Consider the following 21,471-nt stretch of genomic DNA (forward strand, 5'->3'; position numbering starts at 1 on the left):
CTTAGCGTCTCACAGGCTGCTGCTCTGATTCTGGAATTATAGTGAGAGGAAGAGCAGAGTGGGCAGCCTGAATGTTTATGGAATTACAGCCAATTTCTGGCGAGGCCTGCCCAGTAGGTGGTGGAAGAGCCCATAAATATTGTGGGACCTGAGACAGAAGGAGCAGTGTTTCTGGGTCCAGTCCTGCTAGAAGAGACCCCTGTGCAGGGGCTCTGTCCCTGGGGAAAGAGTGCTAGAGAGTGCTTTGTGAAGCCACTGATGTCCCAGCCAGACTTAGCTGGGGGGGCAATTTGCAAGCTTAGTCCTGGAATCAATTTGGGTCAAGAGAAGCTCATGGGAGAAAGCTAGGAGCAAGTTGGGGGAAAGAGTGTCCAACCGTCCTATGGTAGGGTGAGCCTGCATCTCCTCACCGTGAAGAGCCTGGAGGATATAGGAAGAAGGCAACCAATGATCCTGCAGTCAGTGTGCTGGAGCGTCAGTGACTATGTAGCTTTTGGTCTCTGTGAGAATTTATAGTCACTCTGTCAGCATTAGAGATTCTGTGGGATATTTTTGTACAGTGCAGCAAGATACACTATATTGCCAAAAGTATTGGGCCAGCCCTCCAAATCATTGGATTCAGGTGTTCCAATCACCTCCATGGCCACAGGTGTATAAAATCATCACCTAGGCATGCAGACTGCTTCTACAAACATTTGTGAAAGAATGGGTCGCTCTCAGGAGCTCAGTGAATTCAAGCGTGGTAATGTGATAGGTTGCCAACTGCGCAATAAGTCCATCCGTGAAATTTCCTGGCTACTAAATATTTCATGGTCAACTGTTAGCGGTATTATAAAAAAAGTGGAAGCAACTGGGAACAACAGCAACTCAGCCACCAAGTGGTAGGCCACATAAAATGACAGAGCGGGGTCAGCGCATACTGAAGCACACAGTGCGCAGAAGCCTCCAACTGTCTGCAGAGTCAATAGCTTAAGACCTCCAAACTTCATGTGGCCTTCAGATTAGCACAACAACAGTGCGAAGAGAGTTTCATGGAATGGGTTTCCATGGCCGAGCAGCTGCATCCAAGCCTTACACCACCAAGTACAATGCAAAGCGTCGGATGCAGCGGTGTAAAGAATGCCACCACTGGACTGTAAAACAGCGGGGACGTGTTCTCTGGGTGCCGAATCATACTTCTCTGTCTTGCAATCTGATGGACATGTCTGGGTTTGGTGGGTGCCAAGAGAACAGTACTTGCCTGACTGCATTGTGACAAGTGTAAAGTTTGGTGGAGGGGGATTATGGTGTGGGGTTGTTTTTCAGGGGTTGGCTTGGCCCCTTAGTTACAGTGAAGGGAACTCTTAAGGCATCAGCATACAAGACGTTTTGGACAATTTCATGTTCCCAACTTTGTGGGAAGAGTTTGGGGATTGCCCCTTCCTGTTCCAACATGACTACGCACCAGTGCACAAAGCAAGGTCCATAAAGAAATGGATGAGCGAGTTTGGGGTGGAGGAACTTGACTGACCTGCACAGAGTCCTGACCTCAACCCCATAGAACACCTTTGGGATGAATTAGAGCGGAGACTGAGAGCCAAGTCTTCGCATCCGACATCAGTGCCTGACCTCACAAATGTGCTTCTTGAAGTTGGTCAAACATTCACATAGACACCCTCCTAAACCTTGTGGATGGCCTTCCCAGAAGAGTTGAAGCTGTTATAGCTGCAAAGGGCGGGGCCAACTCCATACTGAACCCTATGGACTAAGACTGGGATGCCATTAAAAGTCATGTGCGTGTAAAGGCAGGCCGACCAATACTTTTGGCAATATAGTGTAGTTAAGGAGTCCTCCGAGTGTTCAGTTTTCAGTTTGGTTTTCCCATGCTCCCTTAGCCCATCCAAGCTCTATGTTCCAATAAATTCCTAAAAATACATCCTAGACTGTTTCTTTGAGTCAGTGGAAGAGTAAAGAAAATGCTATGTGCCTGGCTGTGTGTGCTCTAACTGGGGGAAAAAGGCTAAATTCACCAGCGGCTCTTTCAGGGTTGCGTTACACACTGATGCAGAAAACTTTTGACATTTACAGGAGTACAAGTACATACAGCCATTTACATTTATGGAAGACTGTATGTGCCACCTGTGGCTCCAAGGATAGCTGTACGTGCCATGCAAAGATAAATAAAAATACATCGTCTCTGGTTAGATACCACTCCTCCATGAAAAGTCCAAAAAAGTATACTTATTTCCCCATATAGTCAGCATGCTTAAAGCACCTCCTCAGTCAGGGCTTAAAAGTTGTAAACAGTACAAGAAATATCAAATAAATATTATTTAATTGGTGAAAAATTATAACTAAACATTATACAATATAAAATGTAACTCATAAAGGCTCTTTGCAGATGGGCAACTGAGAACGTGCAGCTTAAATTCTGCCGTTTTTCCCCTACCCGAAAAGTCCAAGTGTTGCGTACAACCTCCCATAGACACGGATGGGCATATTAAAAAAAAATATCCAAGTACAGCCACCACAGCTGTTCATATACCTAGGCTTTTCGGGGAGGGTAATGATTCCAGAATTTAGCCGGGTTAGGTGCCCATGTGTAAGAATCTTAATCTTAATGTGTAAGAAAAATATGCATAGTTACATAGTTAGTCCGGCTGAAAAAAGACAAAAGTCCATCCAGTTCAACCATAGAAAAAAAAAAAAAAAAAGTTATAATCCTATACCCACAGTTGATCCAGAGGAAGGCAAAAAAAACCCTGAGGCTGCAGGGGGCATGCGTCAAGCTGAAGAAGACATCTCAGAACTGATTTCTGGGCAACATAGATGTGACTGGCAGTTTGCAGGGAGTATTTATTTGCAGAGCCCGTTTTTGGGATCCAGTTGCCTTACCCAGAGAAGGAAGTTATCCTGTAAGCAGGCAGCCTCTTCTACCTATCTCTTAAAGGGACCTCTGGTTACCTGGATCCGAGTAATTTGTTACCGGGCATTTGCTGACTACTACCCTGAGGGTGGACCACCTAAGCCTTGACCAGACCTATATCTGATGAGGAAACCTCTGGATGTGTGTAAGGGACCGCCCGGCGGTACTACTAGCACTCCACTGAATAGGCGTCCCCAGCGCACGGAATCTAAGTCCCAGGGTGCTTGTTCACCAGGGCCCCTGATGGTGGGGATGGACTTGGAGCTCCCTGAGACCAGGTCGTGACTACTGGGTGCGCCCGTCAGTGGTAGTAGTATGCGCAAGGGGCTCCCACGGGGAAGAGTCTGATGTGAGGAGGTCGGAAGACCCCACTGCAAGGGATGGATGGATGAGCAAGGTCAGACGGGCCGGGTCGGTAACAGAGAGGACGGCAAGGTACAAGGCAGCGGGCATAGAATGGTCGGGTCACACGCCAGGTCAGCAACAGCAGGTCGAATCCAATAGGGGGCATCCAGGAGAGAGGTCAGGCAAAGCAAGGGTCAGAGCAGGAGAAAGCAGCAAGGTCAGGTTCAATCCGGGTCAAAACTTACAAGGGGTACAGGATCACAGGTTCACAGGATGCAGGGAAGACCAGAAGGCACTGAATGACAGCTCAGGGCCATTTAAATATCCCGCCCTGCGCTGCCATTGGTGCCCAGCGGGCGGCCGCGGCTTCTACTGCGCATGCGCGAACTCGAACGCCGCGGCCGGCCCGGACCTAGTGCCCGTGTCCCTGCACAGGGCGGTGCACTGCGCCTGCGCCGGGACCATTGCGGCAGGGATCGAGGAGATCCCTGACAATGTGATACTTAATGTGTATAACTATTACGCATCTGGTGAGTGCGTAATTCTGCCATTTTTCACGGAGCACCACCATCGAGTTTTAACCAGTCACCTGGCACCTTATAGTCACATAGACTGTCATTTATATTGAACTTTTACTATCAGTTTGTTTTGAATCATAATTTTAGTGCTGCACTGTTTTATCTAAAAAAAAAACCCAGCAAAGCATGATCCAATTTGCTCCTGCTGGGAAAAAAATTCCTTCCTGATCCCCCGAGAGGCAATCAGATTGGATCAACTTTACCTATAAATGTTATATCCAGTTATATTCTGTGTATCCAGGAAACAATCCAGCCTTTTTTTGAAGCACTCCACTGAGCTGGCCAGAACCAACTCTTGAGGGAATCTATTCCACATTTTCACAGCTCTCACTGTGAAGAAACCTTTCCATGTTTGGAGAATACATTTCTTTTCCTCCAGACGTAAAGAGTGCCCCCTTGTCCTGCACTGAAATAAAAAAAACTACTAAAATATAAACAGATTTGCTCATTACTGTTTATAATGTGAAAGACATATAAAAGACATCTGTACTGCGAAAAATATGTAGGCTGCTGATCTGAAAATGTGGGTGTCTTCACTGCTTCTGGTTTTCATGCCATATGAGCATGCAGCAAGTGAAGCCAGATCTGTTTGCTAGTTGCGTGTTAGTGCCTGAAAAAGTATTAGGCTCCATCCACACTTGTGAGGGGGCCATTTGTGATTACATGTGGTATACCCAGAGCGGATTCCAGCTGATTAACTGTGAGCGAAAGTAATGGAAGGCTGACAGTTCTCGCAGCTAATGGTGGTCACACACATGTGATTGCTCATGTGTCCAGGGCTGGTCATCACAGGTAATCGCTACATGCAAGAAACTATGAAAAGGAGGAGTGTTATTTTAAATGCTGCAAATATATTATTTTATTTATTCAGTAAAATAAAACCGAGATTTTCTGTGTTTCTGTTTTTCAGTCCCTATATTTGTGCCTCAAGTCTGATCCCCCTCTTTTCTGGGAGGTTTAAGAGGAGAAGTCATACTGATGTTGTGGAGCCGCCATTCATAGGTATGCTACAGTTTCTTTTCACCGTATTCGCTGCTGTCCTCTGCTGCCCAAACATGGATCAAGAAGACTTGAGCTTTCTGATGGGTCTGTATTTCTCAACCTCTTTTCAGTCAAGGCACCCTTTAAAATGATGCACCCCATTCTAAAATGTAAATACTAAACCAGGGCTTGAAACTTGAACTCGCCAATGGCGAGTGGAAATTATGGTGGGGGTGAGTGTGTCCCCCAGGGCCATCTTGCTGAGCAGGTTCAGAGCTCAGGCCAGATCTGTCATTGGCACTGGGAGCTGTCAGACTGCTCAATAGCTGAGCGCAGTGAAAGCAAAGCAAGGAGTGTGTGCTGTGCTCTCTGCCTCCCCCTAGAGTGCAGTACCCGGCTCTGTGAGTGAACAACGAAGTACTGCAACTTTTTATGGGTGTGTGTGTGTGTCTGTGTATATGTACATGTGTCTGCGTGTATGTATATGTATGTGTGTGTACATGTGTCTGTGTGTATTTGCATGTACATGTGTGTGTTTGTGTGTATGTACGCACATGTGTCTGTGTGTACTTGTGTCTGTCTGTGTGTGTGTGCATGTACATGTGTTTGTGTGTATGTACGTACATGTGTCTGTGTGTATATGTGTCTGTGTATGTATGTACATGTGTGTCTGTGTGTACATGTGTGTGTGTGTGTGTGTGCATGTACATGTGTTTGTGTGTATGTACGTACATGTGTCTGTGTGTATATGTGTCTGTGTATGTATGTACATGTGTGTGTGTGTGTACATGTGTCTGTGCATGTGTATTTCTGTGTATGTGCATGTATCTGTGTGTATGCATGTCTGTACGTGCCTGTGTGTGTATATACATGTGTCTGTATGTGTGTGTGTGTACATGTGTCTCTGTGCGTGTGTGTACATGTTTCTGTGTGTGTGTGTATGTACATGTCTGTGTGTGTGTACATGTGTCTCTGTGCGTGTGTGTACATGTTTCTGTGTGTGTGTGTGTGTACATGTCTGTGTGTGTGTACATGTGTCTCTGTGCGTGTGTGTACATGTTTCTGTGTGTGTGTGTATGTACATGTCTGTGTGTGTGTACAGGTGTCTCTGTTTGTATGTGTTTGTTGGTGGCGAGTAACTCTAAGGCCTGGCTAGTAGCTCAGGACTTGAAATTTTAAGCCCTGGACTAAACTAATAGTCTTACATAACGCAGCAACATCCACACACGTAGGACACCCAACGTTAGCGGTGACTTACTCCTTTGCACACTAGTACTGACTTGTATTCCAGCTCTTCTCTTCTCCTTCAGTTTCTCTCCCTCGCTCAGCTTATGTGACCCCGCTGATGAAGGAGAGGGGCAGGGGAGGGGCAAACAAGGATGGTGTGCAGGCACCTGATGTCCTCCTTGTCAACTGATGACATCATTGGTTGCTAGTAGTGATGAACCAAAATTTCAGGTGGCCGAAACGTTTCTGCCGAAAACACCCCTTTCGGCTGTTGGTCGAAATGAAGAAAAGCACCGATACAGGTGCCGAAAAAACCCCGCCGCCCGCCAGCCGTGACCGCCGCCCCTCAGCACCGCCTGCCGTTGCCGCCTGCCACTCGGTAGTTCTCAGCCTTACCTGAGAAACCATCGATCCTAGCTCTGGGCATAGAGATGAGTGAAGGAAAGATGGCCGCCACACATCTCTATGCCCTTGGAGGACCGGAGCGATGTCACTTCTGGTTCCAGCCATTTCTTTTTTTTTTTAAAGCACTAGATCAATGCTTTTTTTTGATCCAATGCAGAGCAGAGATGTGGGGTCTTGTTGACCCCATATCTCTCCATGAAGAGAACCTGTCACTAATTATTTCTATCACAGGGGATTCATGCATTTTTTGTGATAAGAATAAAAGTGATTAAAATGTTTTTTAATGGGACAGTGCAAAAACAAAAATATAAATAAATTAATTAAAAAAAGTTTAAAGTGCCCCTGTCCCCCCATACTCACAGGTAGTGGTGAACGCATACGTAGGCCATGCCCACATATGGAAATGGTGTTCAAACCACACATGAGGTATCGCCACGAACGTCAGAACAAGAGCAATAATTCTCGCACTAGACCTCCTCTGTAACATTACACTGCTAACCTGTAGACATTTTTAAAGCATTGGCCATGGAAATTTTTAAGTACTGCAGTTTCACACCATTCCACAAGCGTGCGCAATTGACTGACCATTTGGAAACTCAGCCACTGCCCGAGGGCCCGGGGTCAGTAGGGGCCCCCATGAGATGCCCCTGGTACCTTTTCCATAGGCTTTTTTGAGTTTGGGCAAGGACACAGGGGCCCCATGATCCCCTATTGCCCGGGGGCCCCATGAGTTGTCAGTCCGCCCCTGCTTACAGTGTATGTCTAGCCCAAACTTTATTTTTATTATTGGATAGTATGAGGAAGAGCTAGAACATAGTGGCTAAATGGTTAGCACTTCTGCCTGGCAGTACGAAGGTCGTTGGTTCAGTCACAACCCTGACACCACCTGCCTGGAGTTTGCATGTTCTCCCTGTGCCTGCGTGGGTTTCCTCCAGGTACTCTGGTTTCCTCCCACACGCCAAAGACATGCTGGTAGGTGAACTGGCTCCTGTCTAAATTGGCCCTTGTATATGAATGTAAGTTAGGGACCTTAGCTTGTGTGCCCCTTGAGGGTTAGGGACTGATGTGAATGTACAATATATATGTAAAGCGCTGCATAAATTGATGGCGCTATCAGCGGCAGACTGACAACTCATGGGGCCCCCGGGCAATAGGAAATCAAGGGCCCCCTGTGTCCTTGCCCACACCCAAAAAAGCCTATGAAAAGTACCAGGAGCATCTCATGGGGCCCCCTACTGACCACAGACCCTCGGGCAGTGCCCAGGTGCCCGAATGGTCAGTCCACCCCTGGGCGCTATATAAGTTCCTGTAATAAATAAATAAACTCCTGGAGGGTTTTTGTGCTATTCAGGGCTCTGCTAGAGGGATTTTCCCTCATTTACTGTCACAGTGAGAATTATTTCATCAGATGGAAAGTAAGGGAAAATCTGCAACAGATACACATGTAAAACTTCTACTCGTAGGGTGACGTACTACCTCCCTAAGTAGTTTGGCAGGCGAACATTTCAATGTGAGGGTTTGGTTTTTGGTTTGACACCAGTCACATTTGTCTTTTTACCTTTTGTTACTGAATTCAGTTCTAGGAAAGGGTTTGGGGATGTGGGATACGCCAAAAATAGGATGTGTTTTGACAGTAGTAGTTGTAGTAGGCCCTTAAAGAGCAGCTTTTTGGTAATTATTAACCTTGTAAAAGCAGTCTAAGATGAGCTTGTAAGAGTAGTCAAAATCAGGGGTGGACTGACAACTCATGGGGCCCCCGGACAATAGGGGATCATGGGGCCCCTGTGTCCTTGCCCAAACTCAAAAAAGCCTATGAAAAAGGTACCAGGGGCATCTCAATGGGCCCCCTACTGACCTCGGGCCCTCGGGCAGTGCCCGAGCTTCCAATGGTCAGCCCGCCCCTGTCAAAATCTTTTATTAGTTGTGGGTATTTCTCTAATTATTGTGTCCCTTGACCTACTGATAGCAGTCAAAGATGAATCCTTCTTACAGTGTCATGTTGATAGCTTCTGCCCAGCTCCTCTAGCTACTCTATGACATTCTTCAGCAAGAAAATCCTTTTCCAACCCAACTATCTTGAGATATTTGCTCCAGCAGGTAGTTCTTGGGCCTTTAGCACATGCAAAGAATGCTTGCACCTCTGGGAATTGTGTACTGGCAGGCATTTTGGATCTCAAGCCTAAGACTAGGTTCACACATAACTGCTGAGGTTTTTTTTTTTCATACATTAACATGCAATGAGTTAGGAAGCTCATTAAAAGTGAATGGGTCAGTGGTCCAAAAATTGGATCTGAACTTTTTTTGACAGCACACCACATTACAATGCATTTTAGAGCATTGCCACGCTTTTCACTGCAGTGTGGCATAACTCTCTCAGAAAGTTGTGGCATTTTCCCACAATGCAATAATGGGAACAGGACCTATAAATCTCTGCACATGGTTGCCATGTTTAGTGTTCTTGACCCTACCTTAGTTGTGACAATTCCACAGATTATGCTGTCTGTGGCTCTGTAGTACCCACACGTGACACATGGCCACTACCTCAAAGTCTGCAGGACACACTGGTGATGTACTGACTGGGAAGGGAGCAATCCACAGAGCACAGCCAGGAGATTGCTGACACCTGACACACCTAGACACGTCAGACAGTAAAGATCCAGGCTGCACTTCTAACTCTACAAAGGAGTGAAGATTGGATTCAATGGATGTGGTAAACAGGAGTGTAGTATTTGAAAGAAACACTGTGGTTAGGATAAATGTTTATGTTCATAAACCAGAATTTTTATAAACATCTAAAAAAAGGATTAGTTTTAATACCCTGGTGCCCAACCTGTGGTCCTTTGGCAATTGTTTTTATGTCTGTAGTTGTGCTGTTACACAGTTAATATTTATGTTAATGTACATGAGAATTCATATAGTTTATTCTTTGTACCATTTCCTATGGATATTTCTATAGTTAGTTATATGCTGCCATCCAGTGGCCTTATTTGTTTTTTATATTACCTCCCTGAGATCTATGACACAATTCCTGTGCATATGAAGCTCCTCCCTTCTTCTTGAGTACATCACTTCCTGTGTCATGGAGGCAGCTAACAGACCACATGTAACAGGGACACATGTATTCTGCATGGTACGCTACAGAAAGTATCATCTTTTGACCGCATAATACTGGAAACCATTCATTCTGCTGTATCCTGTTTCACATGTACAGAATAAAGCAACTTCTGGATGAACACAGTATTGGTGTGTTCAAGCTATCTGATAAGGATTGTCCACAGTGATTATATCTGCTTATACAGGCTAGGCAGAGAGGTCTCACAAGGGATAAATCGCTATCACAACAATCTGAGTCAGAATAGTAGTGTCTGACCATCTCTAGTATCAAGTTTACAGTCTCTGACCATCTCTTGTATCATGTTTGCAGTCTCTGACCATCTCCTATACTATGTCCGCAGTCTTTGACAGACTCCTGCACTATGTCTGCATTCTCTGATCATCTCTTGCATCCTGTCTGCAGACTAGGACCATGTCTTGTATCATGTCCATAGTTTCAGACCATCTCTTGTATCATATCTGCAGTCTCTGACCATCTCCTGTGTCATGTCTGCAGTCTCTAACCATCTCCTGTATCATGTCTGCAGTCTCTAACCATCTCTTGTACCATGTCTGCAGTCTCTAACCATCTCTTGTATCATGTCTGCAGTCTCTGACCATCTTCTGTATCATGTCTGCAGTCTCTAACCATCTCTTGTACCATGTCTGCAGTCTCTGACCATCTCTTGTATCATGTCTGCAGTCTCTGACCATCTCCTGTGTCATGTCTGCAGTCTCTAACCATCTCCTGTATCATGTCTGCAGTCTCTAACCATCTCTTGTACCATGTCTGCAGTCTCTGACCATCTCTTGTATCATGTCTGCAGTCTCTGACCATCTCCTGTGTCATGTCTGCAGTCTCTAACCATCTCCTGTATCATGTCTGCAGTCTCTAACCGTCTCCTGTACCATGTCTGCAGTATCTGACCGTCTCCTGTGTCATGTCTGCAGTCTCTGACCGTCTCCTGTATCATGTCTGCAGTCTCTAACCATCTCTTGTACCATATCTGCAGTCTCTGACCATCTCTTGTATCATGTCTGCAGTCTCTGACCGTCTCCTGTATCATGTCTGCAGTCTCTGACCGTCTCCTGTATCATGTCTGCAGTCTCTAACCATCTCTTGTACCATGTCTGCAATCTCTGACTATCTCTTGTATCATGTCTGCAGTCTCTGACCACCTCTAGTATCATGTCTGCAGTCTCTAACCATCTCTTGTACCATGTCTGCAATCTCTGAAAATCTCTTGTATCATGTCTGCAGTCTCTGACCACCTCTAGTATCATGTCTGCAGTCTCTAACCATCTCTTGTACCATGTCTGCAATCTCTGACTATCTCTTGTATCATGTCTGCAGTCTCTAACCATCTCTTGTACCATGTCTGCAGTCTCTGACAATCTCTTGTATCATGTCTGCAGGCTCTTACTATCGCTTGTATCATGCACATAGTCTTTGACTATATCCTGTTATGCACCTGCTGTCTCTGACACTGAATATTCACAGAATTTTATATGTGGCCCTTTGGTGATGTTGAGATCCACACTTGATGCCCACCATATCAAGAAAATTGACCATCACTGCGTTAATAGAATACAGAGGGCCCTAATATGTTGGCAGTGTGTGTGTACATACCCAGATCTGGTTTGTCTCGGTAGAGGACTGCACCTGGTGTGGAATCCGAGAGTGATGTGTTTATTGGCGGTTGCCTGGAGGAAGATGTGGTCTTGTGGGTTTACAGATTCTGTTATCTATCAATCTTGTCTTCCGCTGAGTAATGTGTGATGTGTAACACATAAAAGTAGAGAGACCAGGGAGATGTGGAGAAGACTAAAGGAAGAACATTTCATGTAATTTCCAAATGTGGTGGCCAACAAAACTAATGTGCGGCACAAAAGGGGATGGTAACTGAGAAGGATCAGACGTGGTATAAACGTGGTAGAGTACAGTGTGTGTCAGACAGAAAGCTGGACTCCAGTGGGGTAAAAATCATTTCATGCAAATATAAAATATAATAAACGTATTTGTAAATGCAGGTAGAAAGCTTAACCAAATCAGCAGCACTTAAAATAGGAGAGGGAGGACTAGAAATAAAGCCCAACTCTATAAAATAGGAAAACTCTTCCTTGCGGTGGGGCTGTGCTGCACTGCAAGGGTTAAAGAATATGTTCCCCCCAACATTTCATATTCCTGATATGTTCCTGCTGTACCATGTACTTGTTTTAAAAAGTACCCTGTTCTCTTTGTATTGCTTCCTTGGAGTGAAATATCTGGTGATCCTGCCAGTTCCCCTGCTTTCCTTTTTTCAAACTGACTACACTAGGAATAGAAGCTCATCTTTCCCAGTGTGGTCAGTTTTATGGCTGGGAAAACTTGTGCTCACATGACCCCCTGCACAGCCATTCACTGGGAAGATCAGTGCAATGCTGCTTCCCCACCCCAGCTCTCTAAGCCCCGTATGCAGCTGAGAACAGGGATTATGTGATCACTTAAAAAAAAAAAAAAAGGTATATACTTTTTTTTTATATCTTTACACAAATGTTTTGCCATTCATTTCTGTTGAAACTGAAAATGTTTTTTTTTCAAGGTGAGAGTTTAAATATATCTTAGGTGCTTGTTTAGTCTTGGGCAGAGTAAAAGCACTTTTAATTACCTGATCGTTCTCTCTCCCAGCTGGTAGTGTTCCCCCATGCTCCATCAGCAGACTGTCCCTCTCCATCCTCATGTCCAGTGCAGGGCTATGGACCCTGCATCAGTTTAGATGGCATCAGGACCTTAGACTGCTGGAGCATGGGGGAGAAGTTGCTCCAGGGACTTGGCCATCTGCATGGAGGAGCAGAGGATTGGGTAAGTAGATATACTTTTCTATACCCCCTAGATCTAAACAAATAGCCTGCACTGCTAGGAAGAAATTTCCTGGAGATGGTATTCAAGTTCTAAAGCTGGTCATACACATGTCACAGATTCGTGCATCCCCAATACACAGCATGTATGGACTGCTCTCACACTGAGGGGAATGTTTTTTTAAAGCTGGCCCCAGGAGCTCTTAAAACACCTGAATAGTGCCTACATCTTATGGATTGTAGCTCCTGTTCAACAATTTTCAACCTGGCTGCTTTGATTTTTCAGTCAAGGGATTTTGGACAGGAGTCAGCTGTCAGGGTCAACCAATGAGCAAATGTATGCCACTTCATCAGGAACTTGATGAAATTCCCTCCATGTATGGCCAGCTCTAGTTGTGCTGTGATGCACATGAGTTGGCAGTAAACATTTTCACAGAACGAGAGCAGAGGGATAACTCATCACTGTGCTGCTGCTCCTTCACTGTCCAATCATAGGCTGGAGGCTGACCAGGTTGTATTGCCTAAATGCATTAGAGATGTTAAGTCACCAACCTGGCTCTGCTGTCCCATTCACTAGATTTGGTATATAGAATAGCTCCCAGATATGTATAGATATACTATATATACACACTATATTGCCAAACGTATTGGTCGGCCTGCCTTTACACGCACATGTACTTTAATGGCATCCCAGTCTTAGTCCGTAGGGTTCAATATTGAGTTCGCCCCGCCCTTTGCAGCTATAACAGCTTCAACTCTTCTGGGAAGGCCGTCCACAAGGTTTAGGATGGTGTCTATGGGAAGGTTGGACCATTCTTCCAGAAGCACATTTGTGAGGTCAGGCACTGATGTTGGATGAGAAGGCCTGGCTCACAGTCTCCGCTCTAATTCATCCCAAAGGTGTTCTATTGGGTTGAGGTCAGGACTCTGTACAGGACAGTCAAGTTCCTCCACCCCAAACTGGCTCCTCCATGTCTTTATGGACCTTGCTTTGTGCACTGGTTTGCAGTCATGTTGGAACAGGAAGGGGCCATCTCCAAACTCTTCCCACAAAGTTGGGAGCATGAAATTGTCACACTGTTGTGCTAATCTGAAGGCCACACCAAGTTTGGAGGTCTTTAGCTATTGACTGCAGACAGTTGGTGACTTCTGTGCACTGTGCGCTTCAGCATGCACTGACCCAGCTCTGTCATTTTACGTGGCCTACCACTTGGTGGCTGAGTTGCTGTTGGTCCCAGTTGCTTCCACTTTATTATAGTACCACTAACAGCTGACCGTGGAATATTTAGTAGCCAGGAAATGTCACGGATGGACTTATTGCACAGGTGACAACCTATCACAGTACCATGTTTGAATTCACTGAGCTCCTGTGAGCGACCCATTCTTTTACAAATGTTTGTAGAAGCAGTCTGCATACCTAGGGGATGATTTTATACACCTGTGTCAATGGAGGTGATTGGAACACCTGAATCCAATGGAGGGGTGTCCCAAAACCTTTGGCAATTTTGTGTGTGTATATATATATATATATCTCAAACAATCTATGCAGCACTTGACATATATTGTACATTTAAACCAGTCCCTACCCCCAAAGAGCTTACAAGGTCACTACCTCGCATGCACACCAGGGCAGTTTAGAGAGGAGCCAACTGAGCTCCTAACATGTCTTTGGAGCGTGGGAAGAAACCTACACAAGTAGAGAAGAACATTCAAACTCCATGCAGGTAGGGTCATGTTTGGGATTTGAACCCTACTACTGCAAGACAGAACTAACCACTAAGTGATCGTATTTTAAATCTGAATTTATCTAGGTCTGCAAACCTGGTGTAGCAAGAAGTCCTGCAAAGTTGAAAGTTACCAGAAAGTGATAGTAAATCCAAAATGTTAAGTTGTCACTAGAACAGGACTAAAGGGAAATTTTTCTGGTGGGGGCATCTGTTTTGGGAACAAATGTCAGAGAGGGGATTTCCCTTCACTTCAGAGAGATTTTCTATTACTTCCTCTTCTGTCTGTCTGTATGACAGGGCTTGAAGGGAAATCTATGCAATGAGCGAAAAATGTTAAACGTTTTGGCTATACATACATTTTTTAACTATCTGAGCCCCACAAAAAATTTTCGGGCAGCAGCAACAAAAAGTTCAGTTCATTTTTCAGCTTTCCGGTTCTTAGATGCTGCACCACATCTGGTAATCCTGCCAGTAACTTCCTGTCCTAGGGTGACTAAGTTCAATCAACGTACTGTGTCTATGGAGAAGTAGCATTGTGACCCTAGGAAAGGAAGTGTGTTAGGACTACAGAACACCTCCCCTCTCGTCAACTCAATTATATAGGGGGGAGATGTTTTGTAGTTCACAGATAATATCTGAGAACCCTGACAACTTTCTTTGAGATTTCAGCTCAGTGTACGGGATGTGACAAGGATAATGGATGTCTGATAGGATCAACTGGTATTTTTCAGTACTTGTAGAAAATATATATAGCGTGAGAAAAGAAAATGAATGCAGCCACCACATTCAAGGTTTGGCAAACCACAATATATTACGTTTGTTCTTGGGTTTAGATAATGCTTTAAGCCTTTAAGCATACAGGGTTAAAACAGTGAGTGATTGCCAGGATAAAAGGAAATTGTGAGGCAATAAGGCTACTCACAAATGGGGAAGTGGATGCTATGGGCCACTTAACCCCCCCTCAGGTCCCTTAGCAGCTGCCTAGGCTGCTATGGCTCTAGTTTTGTTACTGTATATGAAGACCTATATATAACTGCTATGAAAGCAGTTTTGTTTTATTACTAGAGGAGATGTCTTTTGTGACCCCCAGGCTCCTTAATGACCATGCTGTAGGGACCCATCACACATAGCTGTGGTCCTGCCTAAAAGCAGTCTTATCCTTTAATATATAAAGTGCTGTGCTCCCTTTAAATGTACTGCCCATTTAATTCTTTTGCTTCATTCCACAGTCAGGCAGCCGCAGAAAGTCGCCCGTCGTGTCTTCACAAACAGCCGCGAGCGTTGGAGGCAGCAGAACGTCAACGGGGCCTTTGCTGAGCTACGGAAGCTGATTCCCACACACCCTCCTGACAAAAAGCTGAGCAAGAATGAGATCCTCCGTTTGGCCATGCGATACATTACATTCCTGGTTACTCTGCTGAGTGACCAACACAACCAAACCTCCAAAGCCACCACCGCCAAGATGAGGTTCCCACAGACTGTCTGTGATCTTGTGCAGAAAAGTAAAGAGAGTCTCAACCCTGAGGATAACCTCCAAGAAAAGCAGAAAACCAAGGAGTTCCATGGAATTGTGTCCCCACTGTCTGGCAGCTGTGGGGACAGTGTAGAGACTGAAGAAGACGAAGGGGACAGAGAAAGCGTTTCGTCTTCACGAAGCACAAATATGACAATAATTACTCCTGAGGTGGGAGGAAGTCGGTGAGGGTTGGGGAATGAAGGAGATTGGACTTCATCTCCTTCATAACTTTTGCTGATGGACACGTTTTTTGGTGGTTTTGAAAATGTACATTTCTTTTTTTTCCCCATAATTAGATGATAGTAGATTTTACTAACGTGTAGGTGAATCATTTAAGTTGTTGATGAGCAACCAGTCAGATACGGGGATCACAAATATGGCTCATACCACTTCTTAATTACTACAGATGACATTATTCCTCAAAGTAGATCTAGTCTTCGTCCATGTAGGCCAATACAACAGGTGTACTTTGCTGACAGCCCCCGCAGCTACTTTTTTTTTTCCTTTCCATGTGAGAGGACTGGGAGCCTAAGAGGCCAAGCATTGGCATCAGGGGAAGAATGAGTCACATGTTCTCCATACCTAGAAAGGCCAGGTATGGTACTGTACAAAGATTGTAGACAGGTGTGAAAAAATGCTTTATATGAAGAATGCTTTCAGAAACAGAAGTGTTAATAGTTTGCTTTTTATCAATTAACAAAATGGAAAGTAAATGAACAGAAGAGAAATTCAAAACATCAGTATTTGGTGTGACTACCCTTTGCCTTCAAACATCATCAAGTCTTCTAAATACACTTGCACAAAGTTTTTAAAGGAGCTCACCAGGTAGGCTATTCCAAACATCTTGGAAAACTAACCATAGATCTTCTGTGGATGTAGGCTGCCTCAAATTGTTTTTTCTCTTCATGAAATCCCAGATATGCTGCCCCAAACTTGCAAGGAGCCTCCACCATGTTTCAATGTTCCTTGTACCGCTTTCCAGCCCTTCGGTGATCAAACTGCCCCCTGCTACAGCCAAACATTTCAGAATTTGATTCATCAGTCCAGAGTACCTGCTGTCATTTTTCTGAACCCCGGTTTCTATGTTTTTGTGCATAGTTGAGTCACTTAGCCTTGTTTCCACATCGGAGTTACAGCTTTTTGGCTGTATTTCTTCAATGAAGACCATTTCTAACTAGACCTCCCTGGACAGTAGATGGATGTACCTGGGTCCCACTGGTTTCCACCACTTCTGTGCTGAAGGCTGTGCTGGACATCCTCCAGTGTCAAAGGGAAGTAAGCATGATATGTCTTTCATCTGCTGCATTAAGTTTCCTTGGCCAACCACTGCGTCTACGGTCCTCAACGCTTTTCTTTGTGCTTTTTCAAAAGAGCTTGATGAATTGGGTAGTCACACCAAATATTGATTTGATTTAGAGTTTTCTTCTGTTCATTCACTTTGCATTTTGTGAACTGATAGAAATAAACAATTGAAATAAATATATATTTTGAAGTATTCTTACTTTGCAAAAGTTATAGGCAGGTGTGAAGAAATGCTGTACACTACTGTATGTCACTTTGCTTCTCTGGCATATAAAGTGGGGGGCAGTGAATTGGAAAGTAAATATGTTAAGCTGTGGAGTTGGCATTAAAGCCACCCTGCTGCTTTGCTCTGCTGGGGCCGTACACAGACAGTATGGGCAGTGATAACAATATGGGAAGTAGTGCTCAGAGGTACCCTTTTCTGTTAGGTGGAAACTATATGGGAGATGCAGGACTAAAATTGCACTCAAGCCTTTATAAGTAATAACCAGGGGCGGACTGACCATTTGGGAACTCGGGCACTGCCCGAGGGCCCGGGGTCAGAAGGGGGCCCCATGAGATGCCCCTAGTACCTTTTCATAGGCTTTTTTGGGTGTGGTTTGAGTGTGGGCAAGGACACAGGGGCCCCATGGTCCCCTATTGCCCGGGGGCCCCATTTGTTGTTCTCTACCATGTCTGATAAGGCGTGAGCTTCTTTTGCTTCCAGTGGAAAGAGTTCAATGTTTGTGGCTATGAGGGTCTATGTATAGTAAGAGTGGGCGGGCATGTACAGATTGGATGGCCTGATGCAGCTTGGACTTCCAGATCATGTGAGGGATAAAAAGAGCATTGCATACCCTTCACACAATATTATTTGACTTCCAGCTCTGCTATATGTTACCTAAGCAGACACCTGTTAAACATAAAAACTGGCATGGAATATACATGGTCAAGTTACAGGGCTTAGACAACCTACTCGGCCCGATCGTCAAAAATGCCACATGTAGGCTAAGCTACAGCTGGCTACCCAATATTCCAATACAGACAAATTCTACATGTCCACATTTTCCCCAATGGCAAACAAATTGAACATTTTTTAATGGCTACAAAGGATACTATAAAAGGCTGTAACAACTAAAAGGACAAAAAAGCAATTTTTCATCTTTTTTAAACATATTTCAGATTCCCCATATTTGAGGTCTTTTATTTGTGATGTGGGAAAACTGTGTTTACATGTGTTTTATTTGACATATGAGAGGAAACCACCTAAAATGAGAGATAAACAGTGTCTGCCTTTAGTGGCAAGTCCTTCCAAAAAGAGTCAAAAGTAGTGATCCAATGCAATCAATACTTTCCATCTCAGGAGTTCTAATCCCATGCTGACGTTCCAATATGTATGCTTGTTACTTTTCAATGATTCAGAAATATTGAAGCCAAAGACATCCAGACAGCTGCATTCTAAAGAGCAGGTCAAGAATGGCAGCCCCCATATTCTTTTTTATTTTTAAAAGGCATAGACACTCTGTCCATTCCCCAGCAGGGTACACTCACCCTCTGCTTTTGGCCTCCCTGTTGCAGGAGTCCTCTGGAGTTTACATGAGCCAATGACATCACTGCCCCTCATGTGGCACTTCTTGGGTCTAGCGATTGGACCTTTAGGGCCAATCACTGTCATGTGGAGAAGGTCACATGCTCCCTCATACCTGGATCTGATCATTGGCCAGCTGTGTTGCCACTCTTGCAAGTCACCTTGCTACTCCACCAAGCCAGTGGAGGTGTATGACCACCCCCAAAAGGATCAGGAGCACCAATTTCTGCAGTTATGTTTTTTCCCCTTTAAAGAAAAATGTATATTGATTTTGTATAAATTTTCAATCTCTGTTTATTATGGACAGGAAAAAAAGTACATTCCTATACAAAAAAGTTCTTGTGAATTGTAAAAAACTATTTTGAAGACAGCTGCGGTGGTATTTTGCAATAACTCCGCTTTGAAGTTGAATCGCAAAGAAAACAGTGTGACACATGTTTTGTTAATTACTTATTTCATGTTTGATGTATAATATTTTATTTGGTTGGTTTGTGACACTGGACTTCACTGTACATTATGGCTGCTTGTATTCGGGCTGTAAGTCTGATATCAGGATGACAGTGGACACTACTGGAAGGACTACATATACTTTACTGTGTCCTTACTGTATTATTATTCTGAATGAATTGCTGCACTAGAGGTCACAGGAATAAAGCTACCAAAGGCAGTCTGTGGCTAGATGACTGTATTATTTTTCACAATGATAATTTCAGCATACAATACATATCACTGGATAACAATTTTTTTCACAGGTTTTGCTTCCTGAAAAACTTTTTGGAATTATGGTAGACCTCCTCAAACTGAACTCAAATATCATTTCAGAATTCCACCAGAGGTTTCCTGACAGACCCAGCCCTAAGACATCCTTGGAGGAGGGGAGTACTGTCAGGGTCTGGATCTGAACCCAGGACCTCTGCTGTGTCTGGTAGCAATTCTTCTTGCAAAGCCACCTGAGATGTTGATTTCAGAATGTCTGTATCACATAGGAATCCTGATAAATATTATTATTATTATACAGTATTTATAAAGCGCCGATAGTTCGCTCAGCGCTGTACATTACAAAGGGGGACAGAACATGTGACAGAACAATACCAATACAATGCAAAACATGAGGGGATCGAGGGCCCTGCTCTTTCGAGCTTACAATCTAGGAGGGAGGGGATGGTGGCACAGGAGGAGATAGCTGTGGGGGATGGAGTGGTAGGAAGAGTGGAGGAGGTCGGCAAAATAGCAGGGGGTGGGGTAGGCTTCCCTGAAGAGATGGGTTTTCAGGGTGCGCCTAAAGGAGAGGAGAGTAGGTGATAATCTGATGGGTTGGGGCAGGGAGTTCCAGAGGATGGGTGACACCCTGGAGAAGTCCTGGAGGTGGGCATGGGAGGAGGAGACCAGGGAACTAGAGAGAAGGAGGTCTTGTGAGGAGCGGAGTGTGCGTGTTGGGCGGTACTTGGATATTAGGTCGGTGATGTAGTTCGGGGCAGTATGGTGGACGGCTTTGTAGGATTTTGAATTTGATCCGTTGCGCAATCGGAAGCCAGTGGAGGGATTGGCAGAGGGGGGTGGCGGAGATGGAGCGGTTGGAAAGGTGAATGAGTCTGGCAGCCGTATTCAGGATCGACTGAAGCGGGGATAGCCAGCGGTGAGGCAGGCCAGTGAGGAGGGAGTTGCAGTAGTCGAGTCGTGATATGATGAGGGAGTGGATGAGCTGTTTAGTGGTTTCTGGGGTTAGGAACGTGCGGATTTTGGCGATGTTGCGGAGGTGGAGTCTGCACGAGTTTGTTAAAGATTGGACTTGGGGCTGGAAGGATAGGTTGGAGTCCAGAATGACACCAAGTACTCTGGCTTGCGGGGCGGGTTTGATGGTGGCGTTGTTTGATGTGATAGAGAAGTCAATGGGGGGTGGTGTCCGGGCTGGGGGGGAAGACCAGAAACTTGGTTTTGGAGAGGTTCCGTTTAAGGAAGTGGAGCGACATCCAGTCTGATATGTCGCTCAGTAGGTGTGTGATGCGGGCGGAGAGAGAGGGGGTGAGGTGGGGGGTTGAGAGATAGATTTGTGTGTCGTCGGCATAGAGGTGGTAGTTGAAGCCGTGAGAGTGTATGAGTTGGCCAAGGGAGGAGGTGTAGATGGAGAAGAGAAGGGACCCGAGGACAGAGCCTTGAGGGACCCCAACAGAAAGGGGGAGTGAGTGGGAGGTGGTAAATATGAAGTGAACTTTTAATGACTATAATGTATTTAATTATATAATGTTTCCAGCTAAAAGAGTTTTGCTGCTGATTTTCATTTGTACGGATTATCCAGTGCATGTCGTTGCAGTGCCCAACAACAGTCAGCCATCACTAATGGATTCTAGTTGCCATTATACCATTTTTCAATTATGTCCTTGTGAAACCTTTATAGGTATGCAATAATGTCCTCTAATAAAGTTCAAATACAGATGGATATGAGAACAGCTCCTTAAGATGGTAAAACGACAGCAGACAAGCTTGTGACGCCAACCAATAGATAAAATGCGCACTCACTGGAAGCGCATAAGAAAAGCGCATGTGATATAACCGTCAAGGTATCTGTAGATGGGCAGGTCAATCCAGGTGAGCTTATCCCCTATGGTGTAGTCATCAAGCTGCGGTGAGTCATCATCTCTAGAGGAACAGGAGCATATAGGCTGAGCACCATACCTACCTTTAAGGGGACCTCTGGATCCAACAGACAACTCACCGCAGCTTGATGACTTGATGACCTGCTGTCGTTTTACCATCTTAAGGAGCTGTTCTCATATCCATCTGTATTTGAACTTTATTAGAGGACATTATTGCATACCTATTATGGCTTATCATTATATACTATATTACCATCATTCATAGCGCTACACCTCATTATATTATTTCTGGTCTATTTTGAAGGTTTTATTGGTTCCTTTTGGTGTTTTAGCAGCTTTTTTTTAGGAGTGCTCACTATCTCTATTTTGTTTATCTTGTGAAACCTTTCACCA

General features: G+C 44.8%; 1 protein-coding gene across 1 annotated transcript in view; it reads left to right on the plus strand.

Moving 5' to 3' along the window:
- The window catches only part of LYL1 (LYL1 basic helix-loop-helix family member), a 51,333-nt gene extending 32,182 nt beyond the window's left edge, over positions 1-19,151 (plus strand). Inside the window, exons 3-4 of the mRNA XM_089659077.1 lie at positions 4,739-4,830; positions 15,329-19,151. Of these exons, the coding sequence (XP_089515203.1) occupies positions 4,739-4,830; positions 15,329-15,801 (565 nt within the window). The 3' untranslated portion in view covers positions 15,802-19,151. The remainder of the gene's footprint in view (positions 1-4,738; positions 4,831-15,328) is intronic.
- Positions 19,152-21,471: the final 2,320 nt, after the last annotated feature.

Source organism: Staurois parvus, unplaced genomic scaffold, assembly GCF_062004578.1.
Source record: "Staurois parvus isolate SC_StPar_1 unplaced genomic scaffold, SC_StPar_1.0 ptg001131l, whole genome shotgun sequence".
Classification (NCBI taxonomy): domain Eukaryota; kingdom Metazoa; phylum Chordata; class Amphibia; order Anura; family Ranidae; genus Staurois; species Staurois parvus.